Source organism: Suillus plorans, assembly GCF_016647745.1.
Source record: "Suillus plorans strain S12 chromosome Unknown HD556scaffold_65, whole genome shotgun sequence".
NCBI lineage: Eukaryota > Fungi > Basidiomycota > Agaricomycetes > Boletales > Suillaceae > Suillus > Suillus plorans.
In genome coordinates, this window is record NW_024537449.1 from 119,138 (window position 1) to 143,215 (window position 24,078).

The 24,078-nt window shown below is 48.2% G+C and overlaps 9 protein-coding genes across 9 annotated transcripts; 4 read left to right on the plus strand and 5 right to left on the minus strand.

Annotated features, from left to right (window-relative positions):
• Positions 1–1,168: 1,168 nt before the first annotated feature.
• On the minus strand, positions 1,169–2,633 carry HD556DRAFT_1244764 (S-adenosyl-L-methionine-dependent methyltransferase; the record flags this gene model as incomplete). The annotated part of the gene is made up of 8 exons (XM_041298477.1): positions 1,169–1,283; positions 1,329–1,474; positions 1,547–1,716; positions 1,769–1,927; positions 1,980–2,103; positions 2,158–2,385; positions 2,433–2,537; positions 2,586–2,633. The coding sequence occupies 8 exons, from the start codon at positions 2,631–2,633 to the stop codon at positions 1,169–1,171; spliced, it is 1,095 nt and encodes a 364-aa protein (XP_041155920.1).
• A 523-nt stretch (positions 2,634–3,156) lies between these two features.
• Positions 3,157–4,353, plus strand: HD556DRAFT_1244735 (sodium bile acid symporter family-domain-containing protein; the record flags this gene model as incomplete). The annotated part of the gene is made up of 4 exons (XM_041298473.1): positions 3,157–3,241; positions 3,291–3,709; positions 3,758–4,117; positions 4,174–4,353. 4 exons carry the CDS (start codon positions 3,157–3,159, stop codon positions 4,351–4,353), a joined length of 1,044 nt encoding a protein of 347 aa, XP_041155921.1.
• A 1,235-nt stretch (positions 4,354–5,588) lies between these two features.
• Positions 5,589–6,735, plus strand: HD556DRAFT_1433951 (acyl-CoA N-acyltransferase; the record flags this gene model as incomplete). The annotated part of the gene is made up of 7 exons (XM_041305277.1): positions 5,589–5,609; positions 5,690–5,759; positions 5,812–5,899; positions 5,953–6,062; positions 6,120–6,248; positions 6,300–6,354; positions 6,654–6,735. The coding sequence occupies 7 exons, from the start codon at positions 5,589–5,591 to the stop codon at positions 6,733–6,735; spliced, it is 555 nt and encodes a 184-aa protein (XP_041155922.1).
• A 2,443-nt stretch (positions 6,736–9,178) lies between these two features.
• On the plus strand, positions 9,179–10,540 carry HD556DRAFT_841233 (uncharacterized protein). The gene has a single exon (XM_041311802.1). The coding sequence runs from the start codon at positions 9,518–9,520 to the stop codon at positions 10,364–10,366; it is 849 nt and encodes a 282-aa protein (XP_041155923.1). The 5' UTR covers positions 9,179–9,517; the 3' UTR covers positions 10,367–10,540.
• A 1,224-nt stretch (positions 10,541–11,764) lies between these two features.
• Positions 11,765–13,582, minus strand: HD556DRAFT_1244846 (glycoside hydrolase family 5 protein; the record flags this gene model as incomplete). The annotated part of the gene is made up of 5 exons (XM_041298482.1): positions 11,765–12,096; positions 12,146–12,955; positions 13,007–13,154; positions 13,209–13,402; positions 13,453–13,582. The coding sequence occupies 5 exons, from the start codon at positions 13,580–13,582 to the stop codon at positions 11,765–11,767; spliced, it is 1,614 nt and encodes a 537-aa protein (XP_041155924.1).
• A 1,021-nt stretch (positions 13,583–14,603) lies between these two features.
• Positions 14,604–16,359, plus strand: HD556DRAFT_841399 (uncharacterized protein). The gene is made up of 4 exons (XM_041311803.1): positions 14,604–14,812; positions 14,903–15,356; positions 15,415–15,609; positions 15,663–16,359. Exons 2-4 carry the CDS (start codon positions 15,062–15,064, stop codon positions 16,214–16,216), a joined length of 1,044 nt encoding a protein of 347 aa, XP_041155925.1. The 5' UTR covers positions 14,604–14,812; positions 14,903–15,061; the 3' UTR covers positions 16,217–16,359.
• A 159-nt stretch (positions 16,360–16,518) lies between these two features.
• HD556DRAFT_1244784 (uncharacterized protein) lies at positions 16,519–17,414 on the minus strand (the record flags this gene model as incomplete). The annotated part of the gene is made up of 4 exons (XM_041298479.1): positions 16,519–16,663; positions 16,717–16,844; positions 16,898–17,028; positions 17,084–17,414. 4 exons carry the CDS (start codon positions 17,412–17,414, stop codon positions 16,519–16,521), a joined length of 735 nt encoding a protein of 244 aa, XP_041155926.1.
• A 556-nt stretch (positions 17,415–17,970) lies between these two features.
• Positions 17,971–19,040, minus strand: HD556DRAFT_844096 (uncharacterized protein). Its single transcript, XM_041311804.1, has 2 exons — positions 18,927–19,040; positions 17,971–18,868 (listed from the first exon to the last, which is right to left on the minus strand). The coding sequence occupies exons 1-2, from the start codon at positions 18,931–18,933 to the stop codon at positions 18,381–18,383; spliced, it is 495 nt and encodes a 164-aa protein (XP_041155927.1). The 5' UTR covers positions 18,934–19,040; the 3' UTR covers positions 17,971–18,380.
• A 642-nt stretch (positions 19,041–19,682) lies between these two features.
• Positions 19,683–23,466, minus strand: HD556DRAFT_1529819 (DNA polymerase family A-domain-containing protein; the record flags this gene model as incomplete). Its single annotated transcript, XM_041309431.1, has 3 exons — positions 19,683–21,760; positions 21,813–23,224; positions 23,277–23,466. The coding sequence occupies 3 exons, from the start codon at positions 23,464–23,466 to the stop codon at positions 19,790–19,792; spliced, it is 3,573 nt and encodes a 1,190-aa protein (XP_041155928.1). The 3' UTR covers positions 19,683–19,789.
• Positions 23,467–24,078: the final 612 nt, after the last annotated feature.

The window sequence follows — 24,078 nt, forward strand, 5'->3', positions numbered from 1 at the left end:
AGCACAGAGAGCGCCCTTCATACCGCTAACACTTAGCATTCCCGCGAAACGTCATTTCCCTTATTCTCATCATCACATACGGTCTGGTGACTGCATTATTTGACGTGTCGTTCACGAGAGTTTTGCTAACGCACCTTCACTTGCCGTATCGAGTGCACCTTCGCGGACGTAAAACGTGTCATGAAGATCTAATTTGGTCCTTTTTCCGGAAACTCAAACCCTTCAACGAGAAACATATTTTGACAATCATTGTAGATCAAACGATGTTCGGGTTGCACCGACGCTTTATCCAAAATGGTTGTGGATTACACCTGTTCCGTGGCTTTTCGGTGGTTTCATCCCATACCATCCATCATCTTGCGATCGGCCCGCCACCTAGCACTCCTGCACACACTCTCGCGCTCAAAAAGAGATTAATCACAGATGGCCTGATTGTTCGGTAATCTTGGTTCGTACGATTTATTAGCACCTACATGCCGTATGGCAGACAATCAGATTAGGTGATTGATAAAGTCATCTGTCGTGCCATCCGACGAATTGATTATCCTGTCTCGCGCATATCTTATATGCAATATGCAGCCCTGAGGCAGGATCGGGTGAACTGTTGGTGCAGTCATCCCCTGTAAGAAGTCACAGCACGAGGAATGCCTGAATCAGGATATTTTAAAAAGGTCAGTTGGCTTATCACGGTAATGATTGTTAGAATCTGACTCGATGAACCTAGTGTTGAGTCACCACGTCGGACCCATTCCCTCGAGGTCGATCGCGTTATCTCGAAATGGAAGTTTCTTTATGTTACAATTCCAAATTCCCATCTGCCAGCACACATTTTCAAAGCGCTGGGCTTATGTTCGGTGGTATCGCGCCTCCGGGATGCTCGGAGATAACTTTGAGTTGATCTTCAAGTTTTTCCTTATCTTCAATAGTCAGTGGCGAGTCAACGTTGCTGTTACTCATACGTGATACGCGGTTGTGTCATTGATCGGCATTCCGTTTTGCAGAACCGAATACGAGTTCATAATTCAGGTCACATTCACATGTCGTATAAATGACTCGTAGCGTCAGAACGTTCCCATATACTCTTAGACCGAGATGCTATCTGCAGAGAATGCCTTACTTTACTTCAGTACTGAAACCCTGTATTCCGTACATGTGTTATAATAGCCTTTCACAGACTGCTTGCTCCATCCACTAGATCAGGATATCTCCATCCATAGTATCCGCCTTCTAGAACACAAGCTTTCGACTCCGTATTACCTTTGCCATTTAGATAATCTTGATACCTGGACTTGCTCTTAACAAGACAGACACCGCAGAGGTACACTCACCAAGCAGCACATCGAGATCCCCGTCCTTTGGAGCTCCCACAGTAAAAAATCACCTGTTTTGTCTTGCCGTACTCGTCGTAAAACTTGTCTAGTGAACCAGCAAATGTGTCTGCTCGCCACTGAATGCTCCTCAGAATATGACCGCCCTGTAGTCATTTAACATCAGTCAGCCTACCAACGCACTGTCTTCGACTTACAACGCGGTCATTCTCTCGAACGTCAATAATAGCATAATCTGAACGATCGGGGTCGCGAAGCAAACTTGCAACTTCATCGGAAGTTAAATGGTCTTTCGGATATGCATCCCACCAGCGAACAAGTGCTAGAGGATATTTTTCCGCAGCTCCATTATCTGAGGAGACTTTCCTTGCGTATATCTGGTATGAAGCTTTTGTGAATTAGATTTTGATATTTTCGTTTGAGTATGATTAGCTTCCTACCAGCCAATTCGTTGAGGTTCCCGATGGTAGTCTGAGGGAGAATGCTAGTGGTGGCCGCACAACATCTAGGCGAGGGGCTAGATGAAGGTATGCCACCGCATGTGGGTCCAGCGGATTTATAGGCCTCGAGATCTCCGCTGGTCTCAACAAACAACGCATCTATATGATATACGATCGGCCACAGGCATTTACTACATACACTAGAACTCACCTATGAACCCAGCAAGCTTCATAAGAGCTTTGTATTGCTCCAACTGAAGCGCCCCGGATATGCATCCAATGTAGGCCGAAAGGTCGGATCGGATGGCATCCGGAAGCAGCTTCTTCGCGATGATCTACACTCAAAATTCAGAATCACCGGGACCGATCGTGCTGCGTAAGAGGCTTACATCGTCAACCACGAGACGTCCACCAGGTTTGAGAATCCTATAACACTCTTTCAAGAGGGCTGCCTTTCCCGCATCAGGAAGCAAATTGATAACACAGTTGGACAAGATGCAATCTACGGAGGCGGTTTCCAGAGGTAGGGGCTGTGTCAGCTTCGTCTGGATGAAGACCACCTGAGGTGGCCTATACCCTTGTTTAAAAGCGTTCTTACGCGCTCGATCGATCATATCCTGCTCTGATTATCATTGTGTGAAGGCGCGACTCGAACAAAACTCACTGTCGACATGTCCATACCGATGGCCTGTCCCTTGGGACCGACTTTCTGGGCTGCAAGGAGGACATCGACGCCAGCACCAGATCCCAAATCAAGAACGGTTTCTCCCTACGATCACAATCACAACGTGAATGGACTTGTTCTCGAACGATGTACCTCTTTGATAGATGCCACTGCCACGGGATTTCCGCAGCCGAGTCCCATGTAGGATTTTCCCACACACTTTTCAAGTCACAAGGAAATCAAAATCATTAGAAAGTCGTCTCACGAGAATTTCTACTGAACCTTTTGGTGCAGAACGTTTCCATTAATATAGGTAGGAGGTGAGGCAAAAGAAATCTCAACGTATCGACCAATTAGACTTGTGTAATTTGGCATAAGCTGTCCTCGTGATTTTCAAAAGGAAAAAATTGAAGTCCGTCAGTAGAGCCGATATTCAAATGATATTCAAAATCGAGAACGCTCAAAAGTTGGTCAGGTCTCTCTCTCATGTATCTTCAACCCTTCTTACTTCAACCAGCATGGAAAAGGATAATAACTCCGTCAAGAAATTAAACGAGCAACCCTTGAGGCCAGTCGATTCTCTCAGCCATCATGATCCAGCAGCACCCCAAGGTACAGTAACTTTATTGGCACACCATCCTGCCCCTCTTTTAACAACAGTATAGCTCTATTTCAGAAGCTCAGTATACTAGACCGCTTGCTCACCCCGGCTATATTGGTATGCATGATCGTCGGGGTAGTCATAGGCGAGTTCGTACCTGGTGTGCAGCAAGCGTTCGACACCGTCAAATTCTACAGTGTCTCCGTCCGTAAGTGCTTATATTCAGCACGTTATGGATCATGCTCACAAAATTACAGCGATTGCAATAGGGCTCATTGTTATGATGTGGCCTATTCTTACCAAGGTCAAATATGAAGCCCTTTCGCGAATATTGTTGTCGAGACGTTTGTGGATGCATATGGGAATCAGCATGATTCTGAACTGGATCATTGGCCCCCTTATTATGCTCGGTGTTGCATGGGCTACGCTCCCCGACCTCCCGACGTACAGGACAGGTGTGATCCTCGTCGGGCTCGCTCGTTGCATTGCCATGGTCATGGTGTGGAATCAGTTAGCCGGCGGGGATAGTGAATACTGCGCGATTCTCGTCGTCGTTAACTCGGTGCTCCAAATCATCCTCTACTCACCCTACGCGGTCTTGTTTGTGAATGTCATTGGACACACCGAGCAGGGTGTTCATCTTGCATACGGTTCGGTGGCGATCTCAGTTCTCATCGTGAGTTTCCTGAGTATCAGAATGATTATTATGTTAACGATTCGACAGTACCTTGGAATTCCTCTCCTTGCTGGTGTCGTCACACGCTTCACAGTCATTCGACTGAAGTCGAAGGAATTCTTTGACACGACTTTTGCACCACGATTTTCCCCTCTCTCCTTCATCGGTCTCCTGTACACCATCATCGTTATGTTTGCATACCAAGGACATCACATCGTGCAGAATCTCGGTCCTGTTTTCCGGGTATTCGTACCAATGATCCTATATTTTATTATCATGTGGACGTCAGCCTTTGCGCTTGTGTTCTTTCTCGCTCGCCGAGAATTTCGCAAATGGAACACGGATGGTGGTAATTTCTCGTATGAGCTGGCAGTGGTGCAAGCTTTTACTGCCGGAAGCAACAATTTCGTGCGTATCTCCAGGTCGCTTCATTGAATGATGCACTAAGCAAGTGGATTGCGTAGGAGCTTGCAATTGCAGTAGCAATCTCTGTGTATGGAGTGGGGTCAGATCAGGCATTGGCAGCGACCATTGGGCCGTTGGTAGAGGTTCCTGTCCTTCTTGCACTCACCTGGGTGGCCCAATATTTGCGTGTTAGACTACAGTGGGGGGCTCCAGCGCAGTACAGGAATGCGAAAGTGTAGGTATACTTATGCGTGAAGATTTCAACCTATTTTTTGCCGAAGATTACACCTGACAGCACAGGCGATCGATGATAATTTGGGTCGTCATTTTTTGGACTTTTAATAAATAGAATTATTCTCTTACCTCTGCTGTGATGGTGTTGTATGACGATGTCAAATGAGCAGCTGCACATGTTTCTTTACAAGCGTGGGTTTCTCAATCATCAAGATGAACTCAGTCGTCGTTGTTTCTTACACAACAGCAGTGGGCTTGACAATGTTTGGATTCAAAAGGCGTGCTGCCAGATTTCCTTGCTTCTATTCATCCAATTCACCGTTATCGGGGTTGGTGTAGTAAACTTGATAACGTCGGCCTCATGCACTGAGTATTGAAGACCATGCCGATGGTGTAGAATGTGGATGCTGTCTATCGTTCTCTCGAGGACGCCTCTGAAATGGCCGGTTTGAGGCGAAGTCTAGGCCAAAGTCTGGGACTCGACGGGCCCATGGCACCTCCAAGCGGAGTATAAAACTCGCCTAGACTGTTCTCGCACCTGCTCACTATATCTGACTTCCATGGACGCCGGAGGCCTTTTAAAAGCACAGACCTACTTATACAGTAGCTATGTGTTTGATGCATCATTTTGTCATTATGCACAATCAAGAACGCCAATTGCCGATGGACACTGAGAGAAGCTGGCAAAAAAGACAACATCTACTTGTTGCAATGAAGATATCACAGTTGTGATCACCAGGCAGGCAGTGGGCGAGGCCTTGATGGGCAAGAAAGGTCCTGGGCAGGCAAGGTGAATGGGTGGATAGAGCATGAACATGCAATATTCCAATCTAATGGTGGATGTTGGGCGGCGGCAGCGGGCGCGTTGGTGGCATGGCCGTTCGAAACACTGTGAGGTTCTAAACTCCGCTGAGGGTGCCGTTGTGTCGGCTCAGACCGGCCGAATTTAAATTCTGATTCTCGCCTGAGCGCTAGCGTCGGAGTCTGATGGAAGGGCTTATATTAGTTATATATTAGGTAATAATCATCCCACACATGCGCAAACCTTGACTTCAATGAACGCCGGCGACCTGCGTCAGTGGGGTTACGAATACAGGCGCTAAAGCGCTAAGCTGTGTAGAAACACCTGTTTACAGCCTGCCGCATCAGCACGTGCCACTCCTCCACCTCTCAATACTAGTACAGGGCTCCTGCGTTCGCGTCTTACAACCAACCATACCTCTTACTCTCTGGATTCTAGATGAACATTCGAAGAGCAGAGGTGCGATTGATTACCTGCCTTGATTTCACGCAAGCTGAACATTACATTCAACGCTATTCCCTCGAACGTGTGGCGCTTAGCCGAAGGATCTCACTAAGATACAGCAATGCAACTTGCACAATCTCCCTGAGAACTACCACATGAGATATTGTGGGTCTCCTTTGGTTCAGTGAAAATGCCATTCCAATCGCCAGATTTGTAGGGGCCTACTCCTTTATAACTTGGCCAGAAGTCTCGTATCTTGCAGAGGACAGCAGTGGCCGCGTAGTAGGCTATGTACTCTCGTCGATGTGGGTGAATGTTGCGCACATGTATTTACGACTAATTCGATCACCCCCTACAGAGAGCCAGATGAACAATTCCCTTGGTTGCAAGTCGGTCATGTCAACTCTTTATCCGTACTCCGAACATATCGTAGGCTAGGTCTTGCGAAGCGATTAATGCTACTTTCGCGTTGGTTCACTTGCACCATCTGATTTAGTGCAAAACATTAATCTAAACTACCTCCAGAAAAGGCCATGATCGATTCATACAACATAGAATACATCCAGCTTCACGTACGCAAGTCTAATCGAGCTGCCTTCACTCTGTACCGCGATAAACTTGGCTTCCAAATTCACAGGAAAGAAGTTGGATACTGTGAGTTGTCAACTTGGGTCTTCCAGCTGCTATCATTGACTATACAATCAGATGGTGATGGTGAAGATGCATACTCAATGAGGATCGTCTTGAAACCACAGAGCTTGTGCGTGTCGTATTTTTGCATCATAAAACTTACTAACACAACGCAGCTCTCATCGACTTGGTCTCAGATTCCAAAAATTTGTACAAGCTCGACAACGGGCAGTCGCGAACTGGACTTTGAAATGCGCAAAACGAGTGGGTCAGATAAAATGAAGATACCAAACTTTACTTGTCAGTCACCCACGAAATTGTCTTGTACTTCTTTTTGAGCTACCCATCTGGAGGACACGATACCGCGTCTGTATATCCACTTATAATTTTGATAAGTATGACATCGAACTTCTGGACGGTTACTCATAGTTTGTACCATGTATTTCCGGTGATCTACAATTTTCATCCTCCAGCAAGCCCCATCACGGTGTTTGGATCAGCAGCTTCTTGATATCCGTAGACGCGCAAGATCCTCTCCGTAAATGTCCAAGGATGTTGAAGGAGATGTGTGGTTGAGAAACACGACCATATTTCCAAGATACTGCCCGTGGCAAACATTTGGAACTGGGACTAGCGATCTCATATATGACGTCGTCGGAATTCGCCCTTGCATAATTATAGTGAGTATCTTGCTCTACGTGAATCCGCATACGCAGATGGTGGCTACGGATAGAACCAAGATCAGGAGTCCAGATAGCATGCACGCTGGTATTTGCCATGTTGTCGTCCTAGAATTAGCCGCTCACGTCAGTAGACAATCTAGATAAAAACATATACAAGTGCTTACAAGGTCTCATCGAGAATACTGCTCAACATAGAGTCTGTCAACTCCTCCATTGCTATGGAATTGAATACAGCACTGTTTCGTGGCGAGTATCAAAAAAAACACAGGCCGGGACAACTTGGACCAAGAACATGATGGACCAGACGGAAGTATCATAATTGAAGTGTGGAATTGCTCGAAGATACCATCTTGACGAGTTGGCGCATCATAGAACAATATATGCTCGAGAGAACAGGCCACCCAACAGTTTGTTGGCCCTTGACATTGATTGCACGTTTGCAGATAAACTAGCGATGGCAGCGTTTACAGGGCTGAATTGATTTTGGCTGTATGAGACACGCCCATCCTATTTATAATTGTCACGATGCTGTATCATACACTGTGGTCCAATCGTCTCACCCAAGGGATCGAGGACACGTTTTGAGAGTGACATGGGTAACAATTCCCCATGAGGGGGTAAATTTATTATTGCATGCAGTACTTCTCCAAGGAATCCAAGACAAAGTTATTAAAATCTCCCTTCACAGCCGCATGAGAATTCAAAACCTCGACAATATAAATGATAAAACTTACCCGTGAGCCGTAGAAAAAATCTGGGTCGCTGAAGTTGTTGACTGTGGTATTAAGCAAAACAAGTTCGTATGCCACGACATTGTGATTGTCAGTCAATACATGTTCGTCAGATGCGAATAGCCATCTCGGATGACAAAAACGTTAAATCGGCACGTTTGAAAAATCTGTCGACATTTATACCTCCACCAAGTATAATGTCGCCAACTCTGATGCCAGTGGCTTTCGACCCCATCGTATTCTTCCAGCGTTGGATAGACATAATCTCATATCGGACCAGTGCTGACTGTTGCTGTCTCGGCATGAATACATCGCGATTTGAATCATTGCCTTGGTTTGACAAGAAACCTGGGTTGGTTACGTGACCACCGCTTTCAATCTGATTGATATTTACTATATAAGAACAAAGCACAAATGAAAAAGTCATAGCTCACTTCAACCGACGTCCTGGTGTCTCCCGATATTTGGAGCTATAATACAAGGGGTATGGTGTCTTCATTTCGGTAGCACAAACCGGTTTCCTGAGGTCCTCAGGGTGCCAAGTTCGAAGAAGCAAGCAGAGACTTGACTACTCGAAAATGCCTGATAATAATGATTCTTTTGATAGTCCGATCCTACCGACGTTTAGCTTCATGGATATTTACTCATATAATTTGAGGTACCTACCATTGTAATGTACTGCAGATTTGAAAGAAAGGGTGACTGGGATCTTCGCACAAGGGTAGTATTAAGATTCCCCGTACTAGGTAAAATGAAGAAGTAGTAGCGGCGAGCTCCCCGATGCCACCTGCAAGAATTTGCTTGCACGATGAGTATACTCGCAAAGAGAGTATCATCTGACCTAACAAGAATGAGCCATGAGTCCGGCTTGGCGATTTAAACTCAATCGCAAAGAAAGTGGGGTGTTTTACGCATCTGCCAAATTCCGAGAGAGAAGTCGTATACTATCTTTTTTCACTGCGCAGGGTGACGCCATTCCATCATGACAACATGATGACGCACTGAAATGGTGACAAAGCTATGATACACCACGAACTAGCATCCGAGGGTGAAGTTGTGGCAGAGCTCAAGCAAGCGCTCACCGAGCAGTAATCTCTCGGAAGGAAGTACGTAACCGCATGCAGTGCGGGCGGGATTAGGTCACAGTCGGAGCTTCAATTTTGCCCACTTCACATGGTGAGACTCGAGAGGTACTGGTTTTCGATCACATCAGGCACGGTTCCATGAATCCTGGGCCTAAGTGCCTACATAGCCCAGACATCCGACTGCGAGTGGAGGCTGTCGGATCATGCAATGATTAGATGGTGCATTTTATGATCGATGATCCAATTTAATTGATCACCGGAATCGAGCGCTGTCTGATGATGAGAATATTCCGTTCTCTTAGCGTTATCCTTGGCGGCTAGATTCTATCGGACGACAAGTCCTGACGCTGACGCGCAGATGAGTAATCTTTACGGGTGGGATTCAAATCCTATCTTGCCCAGAACGTTGACCATCCCACTAGCCGCCTAACCAAGACAGGAAGCCAGTGAGTGAATTTCTAAACTTCTGGTAATTGGTTGCCGAGTTACAATTTGCGGACAGCCTTCAAAAGCACCACTGGGCCCTGGCCAGACAAAAGTCTCGGAACTCCTGCAGTTTTCTGGAAAGTGCTACGAAGCTGTGTCATCCTTGCATAACCGTGACGTCCATAGCCTGTCCATCCTGAAGCAGTGGTCCGTCGCTTGTGCTTGAAAACAAGTCATACAAAGAGTCATAACATAGGTATGCAGGCTGTGCGTATGGTACCGGGGCAAGCTGACCATTCTCAATTGAATAAATAGCAGAGGTCTCCCCGACATCTTTTTCTCTCAACTTCAATACTGCAACAACTTGAATGTCTGGGCCATACGTCTACACACAACCGATATACGAACCTCCTCCATATTATACCCATCCGTACACTCCCCAGCGATCACCTTTCATTCCTCCCATTAGTCTATTCCCACCTTCTCCCTCATCACCTTACGCCGAACTTCCTGGAACGCACGCTTCTTTCTATCCTGATGGATACCGTCCCCGTCGTCCTCCATCTTGGCATGGAGGGATGGCTGCGCTCCCTCCCAGTCCCTCCTTTTTAGGGGTTCCACTGCCAACCCATAACCGGCGACATTCATTCGGCAATGGCAATCACTCTCCTTGGCAATTCCAGACGTCGTCGCAGCAATTCCAGATCCATCCGCTTCTTAACGGAGAAGCTTATGTATCGGAGTTCTACTTCGACATTGCTAATCCAGCTTTCGCGCCATTGCGCAGAGTTGGTCCAAACCACACGGCTATGGTGTCCGTTGAAGAACTAAGGGAACCTGCTACATTCCCAACCATCACCCGCATGCGTATCACGCATGATGCCATTCCTCGATGGCCTATTGACTTGGAGCTCGTTCATGGCGAGTACGATACCTCGGGTGCTCTGCCCATAACAGTTGGCGACGTTTTGTGGATGATCCATTCTTCCCTGCACCGCCAAATATCACACTCTGACTGGGCCCAGCTCAGTCAGAGTCAAGAAACTGCAATCGCACGAGCCTACACCCGCAGATACAGAAGCATCCCTTCATCTGCTCAGCTCGAAGCAAGTCAAGGAGTCAAACGGATTGACTATTTGATGGAAAGACATGTCTTCAGGGGACTTGTCAGAGCTCACGACGAAGATGGTTTGTTCCATTGGAAGTTGTTGACATGAATGTCGCCGCCCCTTGTAACCCGCTCCGGATCCCTTTGTACCAAATCTGTCATAAACATTCTTTGTTCTCTATTGCCTTGGTTCCCCATTGATTTATGTTGTAACGATCTCATATATATACCCAGCCTCAAGGTCTACCTTTTCCTAAAATCACCACTCATCTATGTTTGTCAGCTTGTGATCGAGACGCATATGTCCACTTATCGAGATTACGATCCGACTCAAGCTTTGTTTCACGATGCATTTGTAACGAATTCGAAAGAAGAACACAGATTGATCATTGTCATGAACCTTGCCTAGGTCTTGTGTTTGATATGCGGGGCGCCATAGGCCAATAACAAATTCAACATGCACAGTAGGCACATCACATGGGTCGATTTAATAGAGGGCTCGTATCGTGGCCGCAGAGTCCCCCCTTGTTCCTGTTTCCAATCCAAAATAACGCTGATAATGAAACGTAGGGAAGTTACCGCGAGAAGATTTAACGTTCAATGTCTTTTCGTTGATGTATATCATATCCCGTGCGGTGCGTTACTAGCAGGGAGGCGACATGGGTTTCATATCGGAACTATTCATCTGCGCACAGTGCTAGTGATATCAGGGTCATCACGCCGCTATCGACCAATGATCGATACCCCTTACCTGAGCAGTAACTGTCATCTCTACCACGAGTCTGCGGCCACGAGTCTCGCACAGGAATGCCATGTTTGTCAAAGCCACCGACATCCGTTGCTCGAATGTTAGTGCATCACTGCTTGTGGTGTCCTCCCGCCCCAATATTTAAAAAAAGTTAAATCGCGACTTATCACAGTGAAGAAAATATCTCCTCGGAGATCACAGCGGTCATTTGCAAGTCATGTTGTAACGACAAATGGATTCAAACATATTATGACATTAAGGAGAAAATTTAAACCTTCGGATTCTTGCGAGGACAGGAGCACTCACGGAAGCTTGTAATTACCGCGCTTGTCCTCGTTGAAGGGTCATGATAGGCTAGATGCAGAACTGGAGGGACAGAAAGAAGCTTAGAGCGTCTTCTAAGTTCTGCCAGCACTTTCCTTGACAGCTGCACCGCAAGTTAATAGAAAAGGGTAAGAACTAATCCAAGCCAAGCCAATAGCCTTGTCCACTTCAGAAAAGCTTTACGTCTGCGATGATTGTCAGCAATCGAATATATCGACACTATCTTACACGAGGACATGGGCATGCAAAGATATGGATAGTCTGTTCTGGAAGCAAATCGTTAAAAGCTAAAGTCCCTATTAGGCGAAGAGATATACCATGAAAATCTTGCGCCTGACACGTGAAAATCAGCAGTAGTGATGTTGAAAATCGTGCTTCGCAACATCTACCCCTTGGCTAAATCCATGCTCTGGAATATGTTAGAAATAGGGCCACCTAAATCTGCGATATCACAGATGAACTTATCGAGATAGCGGGTATGTCGTGCTGCCGGCCGAAAAGCGGCAAAACCCAGAAAGGGAAACCACCTTGAACAGTACACTCACCGAACTCCCAAATGTTGTTGCTGCGCCCGTATTCACGAATATGGTCTTGCGCCTTCCTCTTCGCAATGCAGCCCTTGAATCCTAGTTCTGAGACGGCGACCTGGCCCGCGCGATCGAAGGTGAAGAAGTCGTAAGCCACGACCCAGCCCTCGTCAAAGCCGGCTTCAAAACGCCAATGCTCGTAATAACTAGGAAAACGGGCCCAGTAGGATACATGTTGGCCTTAGCAAAATTAAGGACGATGTGGCGGCTGTAGAGTGGCTGGACTCACCCAAGGCTACATTTCTAGCGGTCACCTTTCTAGCATTTGTGTCGGCACTGAGTCCAACATAATCCTTTACTGGAATCATGCCCACGACTTCAGGAAAGATGCCATTTTCGACTGCGTCTCGAAAAGACCATCCTTGGTCTCCAGGCCACTCTTTTTTGTACGTCCAAAAGAAAGATCCAGCGCAGTACAGCTCGAACAGGTCAAGCTGAGCCCGAATGTAAGAGGCTCGTTCCTGATGTTCATCGGTTGTACCTTGCAAAGAGCCTGGATTCAAAGCTCCAGACCACTCGCCAACTATGAGTCCACTTCCTGATGCTGCGAGTTTCTCTGAAACGCGGGAGAACATTTGCGAAAAGGGAGCATTCCGATCAGCAAGGGACGCAGTATGCTGTGCTGCTGATGTTGATATGTCGCTCGACGTGAAACACCGGTACAGGTGATAGTCGATGCAAGTCAGCGCCAAGGAAGGTGGTAAGTGTGCGACGAAATCGGCATATTGATCAGTCATCCAACAGTCTGATATGTAGATTGGGAAACCAGAATCTATCTTTCTTATCTCTTGGATTGCCTCCCCGTACCAGTCGTAGAGTGTTTGGTGCGAGGAGGGGTGAGGTTCGTTGAGAAGCTGTATACCGACTATATTGTCGAATACGGGTCCATGTGCCCGCAGAGCGATAAGCTGCGTGACCAGTATCCGGAGAGTGCGAATGGCCAGCTGCATATTAAATCTGCTGTTGAAAAACGAAATTACCGGGGATGATGTTCCGGAGTGCGAATCTTTATTCTGTTTGCCAGGAGCTGCATGGAGGTCTGAAATTTGTAAGTGAGAAATAGGATATGTCCACTCAACGAACGACACACCAAACAGCACCCCAATTCCAAAGCTCTGGGCTGTGACCACCGCGGCAACGAGTCTACTCCATGCTCCTTCAAAAACATGTTGAAGACCATCGAAGTCGGTTCGAGTAAGGATAGATGGGTCCAGCGCACAGATATGATAGTATCCGATCTGTTTAAGGCGGCATGAGACGATGCTATTGTACTATTATAAGAAAACGCGCACTGGGATCCGCACAGTGTTGATTCCCCTTGCCGCGAGCCATTCGAAATCGCTGGAGGTGATCCAGGAATCCCAGTGATGTTCTAGAACGTGCTTCGCATGTTGACCCTTGGCAACGTCGAGATCACTTTGCCCGCTGCCGGCGGCGCCTTGAAATGGTGATCCTGATACCCACCGCTCTAAAACGAACCACGATCCTGAGCACGCTTAGCTCGCTTTTGAGTTGGGTAATTCATTTTAAGCTTACCAAGATTAACTCCGCGCTGTTTGCGATATCGGTAGAGGCGTTGCTGAGGGCTTTCTTGTGGTGCTTCTTGAAGACTAAGCGCTGATTCTGTCTTGGTGCCACGTCTCAGCTTAGAGATAAAGGTCCGCATGCTAGTGTGTGTGTGCGAGGTCCGGATCGGTATTTTGAATATTCGGGCTGGAAGATGCAGGTCACAACTCGCAGAATGACTAAATATTAAATATGCATGTTTGGCAAAAGCTTCTGATCCAAACATTATTTGACGAGATCTTGATCGATATCCGAGTCATTCAATTCATTGTCACTAGTGCAACACCATGTAATATATGTTGCGTCGCGCGTTTGTATGTTGTTGATGCCATATGTTCTGCGCAGGTATCTCCAGGAACTGCGTTGCCAGAGGTATGCACGTTTGTTCTGTCGATTTCTGCTCATCGACCGCCAATCTTGGACCCTGTGGGATATTCCAAGAAAACATCGGAACTCAACTTTAATCTTGTTTCAGTTTGCTCCTCTTGTCCTGCTGTCCCCTGATGGTGGCGGCGTGGCGCATGCTTGTGCATACTTTTCTGGCTCATGCAACCCGCCTCGCCACGTATCGGAAGGTGCAGCCAGTTTGAAGAGAATGGTGTAATGTAACTGGAAGTAATTCATCTCGCTAAGATGGCGACTTCATTTCCTTAGCGACTCGGATGAGACGGTCTGTGCCTCTTTTTCTTTCTCCTTACTCTTTTACTCAAAGCGCCACAAGCTTATTATCATGGTCTAGACCCGATTCTCGGTTGACGATTCAACCGAACACAAGTTCGCGTGCCCTCTGCATGTAGTTCATGGCGGGTTTGGTAAGACTTCTTGCGCGCCGCTTGGCTTTATTAGGGTGACCATGCGCTTCAGCCTTTCGGGTAACTCTGGCAAAGTACTACATCGGACATGTCGAATTTTGGTGAGCATAGCATATCAATCTAACTTTTGTGCTATCTACGAGAAGCTACAGCGATAAAGGTGCACCGCCGCGCCTTTTCCATAAAAGGAAAACACGCGGTTTACATGCGTTTTGAACCGAAAGCATCAAACCTCGTGGCTATTACAATTTCCAATCAAGATAGTATAGCACATTCAACCGCGTCGCCACCGTTGTTCCTACTCGTTCCGAACTTTACTCAAACTTCTCACAAGAAGGCACTCTTTCCTCTCCAGGCCATGTTATATTGTTATTTCCCTCTATTGGTTGTGCTTCATTACTCACGGACTTTCCGGACAGCACCCAAGACGTGATCATTGATCCACCGCATTCACCAACAGTGCCCTTTTGGACAACAGATCTTTTATTGCAATCTCCCCTCTCGGCATTAAATTCCATGTTTGTCATCCAATAACATGTCCACGGCTTTTCTAGGGGTCCTCTTACTTCATGAAAGTATTTTCGCTAAAATATGTCTGGAACTCACAGGCGATCCGATCCAGGCATAACGGCTATCCTCTGCGCTTATAAGAACCCGGCTACACTCTTCTCTTACCGAGTTCATTCCACCACACCTCTTGGTTCAGTACCTCGAGCAACGACAGTTGACTATTCCTTTGTCACTCCCTTCACGAACAAAAAGTCATAATGACCTCCTACTTCCGTTCAATCTTTGGTGGAAGCCCATCTCCCAGTCACGACCACTCTTCCAAGTTACGCTCACGTTCTAACCCTGCAAACTTCTTCTATGGCCCCCCAGCTGGTCCAAGTTCCTCTTCACGCCTAAAGACAAAACGAAGCAATAGCTTCAGTGCCGCACCAGCTCCCTCTCCACTACGATATACCACGTTTGATGATCCCAGAGACATGAGATACGGTACTCCGTCGAACGTCGAGAAGGTGCCGCTCTACAGGCGTGCCAGCTACAAGTCATCCGAACATCGTACGTCTTCTGTGTTCCGCGGTCAATGAGCGCATTTCAAATTAACACCCATCTCAAGTCGGGCAGTATCCTTTGTATAATTATGCGCCACCCGTCTCGTATGGCGCATCTTCCCGTACAAGTTCAAGTTCTTCTTCGGGTTTCCCGGGCATGCATCCAGGCACCCCATCTCCCTACGACAGACGGCCTTCTTTGCAACAGCGTCATACTTGGCAGAGCAGTATCTCATCTGCGAATGGATCGGCTCCTTCATGTAAGTCTCTTAAAATAGGTGTGGGATCAGCTTTCTAACGGCGCAAAAAAAAGATATTGCAATGGATCCACATGGGAGACGCGCACCTGCACTGCATATGCATCCACTCTTTGCCTCTACTCGCCTTCACTCCGCGCCCATAAATTACGACGTCATCTATGGCCCTTCGCCGCGAACCGTTTTAGACCGTACCACACATTCACCCGTCGACGCCCATACATTATCTCAACCAGCAACAGACCCTCCCACTCCGGCATCATCTCGTATTCTCCTTCGTTCAGATAAGTTCCCGTGGCCCGTGGTCGTCGGGTCTTGCAGAAATGGGCGCTCTCCTGATATCACCAATCTCGACCTTCTTCATGCACTACATGAGACGCTTCTCACGAGAGTCACGCCTCAAGAGTGGGAGGCTCTTGGTAATGGAAGCAGGGCTCAACGGAAAGTCACGCAGGCGTACGAACAGCGGTGTACCAGATTGGGAGGCGGATGGGAAGGCGGAGTCCGACGGGTGGATTGGCTGCATGGGAAAACTCGTTTGATCGGAGTAGAAGTGGAGAAGCATGGACCCGGCGCCGGCTCCGGAAGACTCGTTTTTGGCAAGGCTTGAAGCCGCCGTTTCCAACTTTTGAGATCGACAGCTACCGGGGCTAGTCCTCGTTGCCTCATACCTGCGAGACCTTTCCGCGGCCTATCCGCAGACGCCGCTACATCACTGTGGAATTCACGATTATATAGCATACTTAAGCATTAGGCATACGTATGAATTTATTACACGACTTTTTTATGATTTTGTATTCTGCTGTAACAGCTTGGGCATAGTGGTACATTGGGAATGGCATTACAAATGTGTCAGTCGGGCTACAAATGCGTGAATGAAAAAGGTTGAAATGGAATGTCGACGCTGCGGAGTTACGAGCAGCTCACTCCATCAAAGTCATATGTACCAGGAACAGCAACAGGACAACCAGCTTTGTCGTTATGTGAATTGCAATTGGCCTGGTCATTTGCGGACGCACAACAGCGAAGGCAAAAACGATTAGCAGAAGGCTCGACTCTAGCAAACAGCCGATGAGTTAATTAAGAACGATGAAAAAAACGGGAACGGACTGCTCGATGAAGCTTGCGCCGTATCCACCAAAAGTACACTTCGCGCCGTTGGGAAATCGGACATCCATCTGGCCTCCCGCGTCATCTTGTGCAAACTGGAACTTGCCGGGATCCAAGCAGCCGGTGATCTAGTGCCTGCATTAGTAGAGGTCGCAGACAGCTAAATAAAAACTTTACTGACCTGTATATAGGACCCATCGCTTGCCTCCGAGATGGTAGCACCAGTCACGAAGCCTGCGGGAAATGTGTTCTGGCAGCCAGATCCATTGGTACAATACGCCGTCGCGTCGCTTTCAGCATCTGATATATACTCTAAGGGAAAACAGCGTGGTCAAGTACGCGATGAAAATACTAAAGAGAGACGCACCTCCGTCTCTTGAGGGAAGTAAGAGTGCAAAATCTGTCACGCTGGTTATATGCACGGTAGTGGAGACAGACGAAGGACCTGTAGGCTGGGGCGTTGGCGCAGCGTTTACTCGAGGATGATGGCGGGTCGGGGTAGTACTATTAGACGTCACGCGAGATCGTCTTTGAAGGCGGGCGACCTGTTTCGTGCCTTTTTTAGGAGAGCGGTGAGGTTTCTTGCTCTGTGAGCTCGGTCGCGTGGCGAGAGTCTCGTTGTGCCGTTGATTCGGAGGTATCGTATCGACTGTGAGATCTTGGTATCTGTTTGTAGATCGTCCGGCGACTACCAGCATGGTGACATGCGCGAGTACAATAAAAAGATTGAATGATAAAAACATTTTGTGGGGGAAGTAGTGATGTACGAGGTGTTGGTTGAAACGCCGTGGCGTAAACGCGCTTACACCCGTACGAACCACGTCACGTGAAATGATTTTTTTCATGAAATCCTTGCCAAAGTCAGAACGGTTCCATTCTTGATATCGGTGTCAAGACGGGTGTCCTGGGAGAAGACAGGGGGGCGGGATTCGATAAAATGAAGTTCTTGTTCGATCGAAACTTCGAGTAACCTTATCTTGAGCACATGATACGATGCGGCAGTGCATAGCGTCCAATTAATTTGCTATTGGGCTGACGTCACATATATGGGTTAGCCTTGCAAAAAGTGCGCGGCTTCCACTCGTTCCATAAGACTCTTCAATTAATTCGAAGGTCATCGCCATAGAATTCGTTCGCCTCCTTACAGGAGGGCAACGTGTCATCGAAATGAACAGGTTAAAGTTAAGTATTCATTTGCGAACGGCCCCCTGGCTGTACGTTGAATGAATGCGCTAGCACTCACTTGTCAATGGTAACGGGAACTCTGATGTTTCCGTTCCACCCCAGTAACAGATCAAAAAGTCAAATGAGTATGAATACACTGGATTGCCGTGGAGATTGAGTACGTGGTAAATAAAAGTACAAGTGATATGAGTGCAATTTATCCAAACTATTGCGGTGCATGAATCAAAAAAAAAAAAGAAAGAAAGAAAAACATTGCGGACAGAGATAGAGCAAAGATAGCGATAAAAACAAATTAGGGGCTGTCGAATATAGATGCAAAGAAGAGAGCGGTGACGGCAAATTGCCAAGTAAAGTTAGAGCAGGCAGTGCAAGCTGAGTGATGAGATCCGACCAAAGTCCATTGGAACTGAGCTGGATATACCCAGGTGCAATGTGCCGAAAGATAAGGAATAGCCTATGCAACCCGCGCTCGGCGAGGATCAAACATTCTGGGCAAAGTGGATTTCCCAGCTGTCTGACCCATCTCGAGTTCTAGCGAGCCCTGCAAAGAAAACTTTGGGACCTAAAAAGTCAACGCGTTTCACGCCCTGCGCATGTTCGCGCGGGTCAGCGCGGGACCTGGCCCTGAAAGAATCAATAGCAGCATTGACCGCCCGAGAAGATCTTTGCATCTCATGCGAAGCAACACTCCGGTTGAGCGTTTCACGTATCATAGCAAGGACGTTGTTCACAGTGATACCCCGAGGGTTCACAACCTCTATCGTCCAAGCACAAAGCTCAGGGATGGTAATGATCATATGAGAGACTGGCGGTTGCACCGCAAGCTCCTGGAGCATGGTAGGTGAACACCCCGGTCGCAGTTGCACATGTGCAAGGTCTTGTGTGATGTTAAATCTCAAATTCGGACCATAACTCAAGAGTGAGTGCAAGACTATGAATGAAGAGTGGGATGTAGAAGAATGTTGGTCTATCAACGATAGATATGAGATCTGCGTAAAGTGTGAACGAAAAGGAGAATTTCATACATGACATAGGGGATTGATGTGAGGCTGCATTGGGGTGTGGGAGTGAAACTGGATGGAGAAGTGGTGCGTTTGGGATCGGGGACGGGGACGTGGATGACCCCGGGAGCGCAGACCAATGGTCTTGGAAGGCTTGGCCACTGGAGCCAGATTGTGCGCTGTGCACAGCCCACGACCTGTGATGGGATGAAGAGGCAGAGGAGCCAAGCCGATAGTTCATCGTGTTAGATTAGAGTCAGAGAGATTGTGCGAGTCAGAAAATATACAGGCAGACGTTATTAGCCCTGGGGATGCGCAGTACGCTGGGTGACTCGACTGTCATGTCATGCGGCTGCGTGTCTTTTATAGCCCGCCAGAGGACATCGGGAAGTTACTTGTTGACTTCTCGCGCCCACCGTGGGTCGAGAGTTAATTGGGTAGCGCTGTGCACGAGTGACATGGGCGGGACAGCGAACATCGTTGGATATGGTGAAGTCGAACAAGAACTTCAGAAACAGACGCCGAATTTTTGATGTGGCGCTGGGCGGGACTTCTTATTATGGATGGGGCGGGATTCTGGCGGGACCGCTCACCCATAAAAGGCAGGCGTCGGGACATGCGCGCTGATGGGAGTCTCACGGAACACGTTGAGAAGACACCTTGATGGATGTTGTAAGGCGATAACTGTTAATCTATTCATCCACTGATGACCCTGGACTCACAGGTCAAAGTCTCTGCGCTGCAACACTGTAAACAGTTGAACCGGATCTCGCAGCCCACGAAAAAGGCTACTCTAATATTATGCAAGGTCTAATTTAAAATACTATATACAGCAATGATAAGATATCCGTGTGAGCATGATCCGTCGGTACGTCAGGTGCTAGACTTCAGCGTAGGTTCCCTGATTTCAACACTTCTTGCATCGCCTCCCAGTCATCCAGCTCCATGGAAGCATGTTTCACCGGACGCCCGCGCTTTTTTCCTTCATTGCCATTCTGGGCGCCGCTGATCCTGGTATCGGTCACCTGCCCTGATGTCTGCGCAAGATGCTTAATTTCAGGGAACTCGGAGGTAGCTTGGGCGCGCAGCCAAGCCGCGCTCTCAGCGCGATGGATAAGGCAGCTAGGAGGCTCGTAGCAATTGTCATGCTGGTAGGACGCTTGGGAAGGTAGAAAGTCCGCGATCATGGGACGTCCATCTTTCCACAATGAACCGCTGTTTGTCTTATCTAAAATATCGGCAATACCCAAACTTTCTCCAGAGGGAATAGGATCAGGATGAGAAGGCGTGACACATGGCATATCGACCTCTTTTCTCAGCACCTTGTCGATATCAACGGCTGAGAAGAACGCGACCCCCTGAGGCAGGTCATCCATTCCTAATTTAAAGGCAAAAAGGCTCCGTGTCCATAGGTTGGCGATCTGCAGCGCGAGTGCAGCTCGATAGCGATCTTCTTCGGCAACCAAGTAACGTAACTCGTCGTGCACCGAGATAAGATAACGCGCCTTGATACCATATTGTCTGACCAGATGGTCCATTGCGACAATGAGAAGATGCAAGTAGTCGACACCAGAGGACTGCACGACCCAGTTTATGCGTGATGTCATGTAATCTGACCCAAATTTTGCCGGAAGAAGCTCCTTTGACAGAGCAGCCGTGATTCCGCATCCGAGAGCTGGAGTTTGTGGTTGATCAGAAAGCGCGATCTCTTCTAGCTTGTTGAACACGAAACTCTCCGTTCCACCAAACCAGAATTTCCTCCCAAATAAATCCGTGCGATGAGTGTTTTTGCCTTTAGTTGATGCGTACAAATTTTCTGCGAGGCGCTGAGCTTGATCGGGCAGCATACCGGCATTCGACTGTAGAAGGAGCAGGACTGCATGACGCATCCCAGCACCGTAGATTCGGGAATAGTTGAACACTTTTGCTTGGTCGCGAGAGATGCCGAGGATGCTCGCTGTCTTTGAATGAAGATCTGTCCCCGCGGCTTTGGTGCCTTCGAGGGTCATCCATCCAAGAGCCGTAGCACCATGTAATCCAAATTGTGCGTCGCCAATACAGCTCGAAATCCACAGCTCTTCTGAATCCACATCTGCGCCAACGATGGCGTACCCCTTCGGTGCGCGCACCATGGCTTTGAGCTCTGAACCAACGCGGTTTTTCTTCGCGTTGCTCGCCGTGAGCCACGTCCTCTCGATAGCGCGGCGCGTCACAGTGCCCATTGTAATTACCTGGGGAAGGATGATACCCCATTTCTGGGGTTCGTCGGAAGATTCAGGTGACTTAAACTGTAGATCTAACGCTCCCCGCTGCCAGACTACCATCTGATTTAAGATGCGATCGCGTGCACTGATCCAATAGCTGCACTGCGCGTTCATGTCCAGTGCATCCTTCGCTTCGTCTCCGGGGCTTGTAAGCGTCCCATCCTGTGCATATTTCATGAACGTTTTCCCAAGCGGACTGCCCACGTTCGCCTTCTCCCCGTCTTTATGTGGTAACTTGTAGAAGACAAAACCTCCTTTCAGACGCATGTCTTGTAGGGCGTCGTCCGCAGGATCATAGAAATCGAGCTGAGAAAAGCGGGTAGGAAAATCGGCGTCCCCAGAGACGCGGAAGGTCCAGCCGTGTTCCCGGGAGTAGAAGAGCGGCCAGCCTTGCCAGGACAAACAAAGGAGAATGGGAGCAATGCGATTCCGTACTGTGATATCCAGCGTGCCGGGAGGCATGTCTTTTTTTGGTTTTGCGAGATCCCAGTACCACTTCGGCCAAAATACCTTTGGTTTGGGTTCCTTAGGAGGGGACTTCTTACGTCGGGAGGAAGAAGCGGGAACAGATGGGCACGCTGCCGTGGAGTCAAGCTTCAAAAGGAAGGAATCAACGAAAGTCCGGTACATCGACCTGGAGACGCACCTGTTCATCCGGCACGACACCCCTAGATTTCCCGGCCACTTTGGGTGACCAATCTAGTTGAGAGAGCCAAGGATCATCCTTCCAAGAGTCGTTCCTCGCCCTATCCTTGGCTTGCTCCGCAAGCTCGACAAGGCGCTTTTTTACTTTCCCATCTAACTCCTTGTAGACTCTATCTGCATCCGCAAGATATGATTCCCAGGACTCGTTGACCGTCAAGAAACTGGAACCCATCGCGAGAACGCCGGCGAATGAAACGGGACTCGGGCAGCGATAAAGGAAAGCTGGAAGGACCTTGGAAAAGACGGCGTGAGTAACGAAAACATCTTGCGCGCAGTAGTTGAGATAGTCGTGAATATTGTCCTTTATTTCTTCTGGGGTCAACTTCATAAAGTCGTTCCTAATTTCTTTGTCCATATCGATATTGCAGTGCAGCTTGGCCACATCAGCCAGCGAATTGGCAGATGTCAGGTCTTCCCAGCGCTTACTTGAGAGATCAGCCTCTACGGCATCGGCATCGGCAGCTTCGAGCTGCGGAAGGCTCTCCTCGAGATCAGTCCGGAGACGGCGGAGCTCTTCTCGTTTGGTTTCATCATCCTCCTGGTCGTATTTGAACTCCGTATTACGCATGAGTTCCACGACGGCCTCGACCGCTTCGGCACGATGCACTTTCTGAGTCTCTTTGGACTTGCGGTGCTTCATCCAAGCAGGTCTTTGGTGCGAAGATATTCCCTTTACTGCAACATGCAGAGCCATCGTATCGAGGAAGCGGGATTGCGTTCCATGCAAGCTATACTCCTCTAAAATGCGCGCTCGGTCGTAGCAGACGTTATGACCAACGACTACGCGCGGGGAAAGCGTATCCCCCAAGGGGATGAGATGTTGTTGCTCAACTGATTCTCCCAGCAACCAAGGCGATATCCAACTGTACCAGGCATTCTTTGAGGCAGCACATGCCATGATAGCATAAGGATGATACGTGGGCATGGTTTCCACGTCAAATGTGAGCACTTCTTCCGCATTACCTTCGTGTTGCGGGAAGTTGACATGTTCGCTGTAGCTAGAACCATCGGCAAGGAAGTGATATTTCGTCCATCCCGATTGTATGTCCCAGTGATCGGGTTTTGGAGGAAGTTCGTTGGATGCAAAATCTTTCGCGATGTTTAGCCATGGTTGAGCGGACTGACTGCCGATTCTATGGAAATGCTCGTCGATATTTGAGCCTAGGAGGGGTGGGAGGGTGAAGCCGATATCAGGAAGAACAGAACCTTGTTTGGGGTCCAGTCCATGCATTTCCAGATGCTCCTGTGCGATACGAACGAATGCTTTCGATGGTGCTGGAAAAGAGATGTCGCGAAATATTTGTGAATGCAGTTCCCGAGAAAGGAGCTGAACTCCGAGTTCATTGCGCTTGACTGTCCGATAGAATTGGTTGCGAGATCATGGAATTGAGGCAATATAGCGCACCGTGCTTCACTGTTTTTCGGACTACGTCACGTTCTCTTTCTCTTCCTTGTTTTATGTCAGCTCCGCCGATGACAGGTCGCGGTTGTACATGGTTATGATGTGGCTTCTGCTTCTGAACGAGTGCAGCTGCTCGAGCAGAAGTCTGCAAGTGTCGAGCCGACCCACTGGGTTTTCGCACAAGATTGAGCATCCGTGGTTAGCATCAAGGTCAGACTTGCGCTACTAGATGATGGTAGAGTAAAAAGTTCGTACTGCTGGCCCTGATGAGTGCTTATTTTTCTTCCTATATATGGAACTTCTCTAGTCAGCACCTGCACGGTCTTTGCACTTCTGGTCCTCGCGAACGTTTGAACGATCACCGGCGCCGGTAATAGATACTGCAAGAGTTCAATATTCGAGAATCGCCATCAGAAATGCACCAGAATCAGACAGGTAAACATTATCAAGGTCATCATCGTTGGCGAGTTCATTGAGGTCATTGTCATTGTCGTCCAGCACTGCAACAGCCGCGAGCCCCATGAGGCTATGAGGTGTTGGGCTTGCCCTGTGAGATGTGCTTGAAGCTAGCCTGTGTTGGTCGCACGATGCGGTCACAGGTCATAACTGCATCGGCATGTCCTCGGCAGTGTTGCGGATCTTTTAAAAATGTCATGATGGGACGGAACGTTGAGCACTGAGCCCAAGATCATGATCCGTTCAAACAGAGCGCGCACATTAAATATTAAGCACCTTCGATCGTTCACGTTCTCGATCTCATCACTTTCAACGGGAATGCGGTGAGAACGTCACTTTTTGACTACGT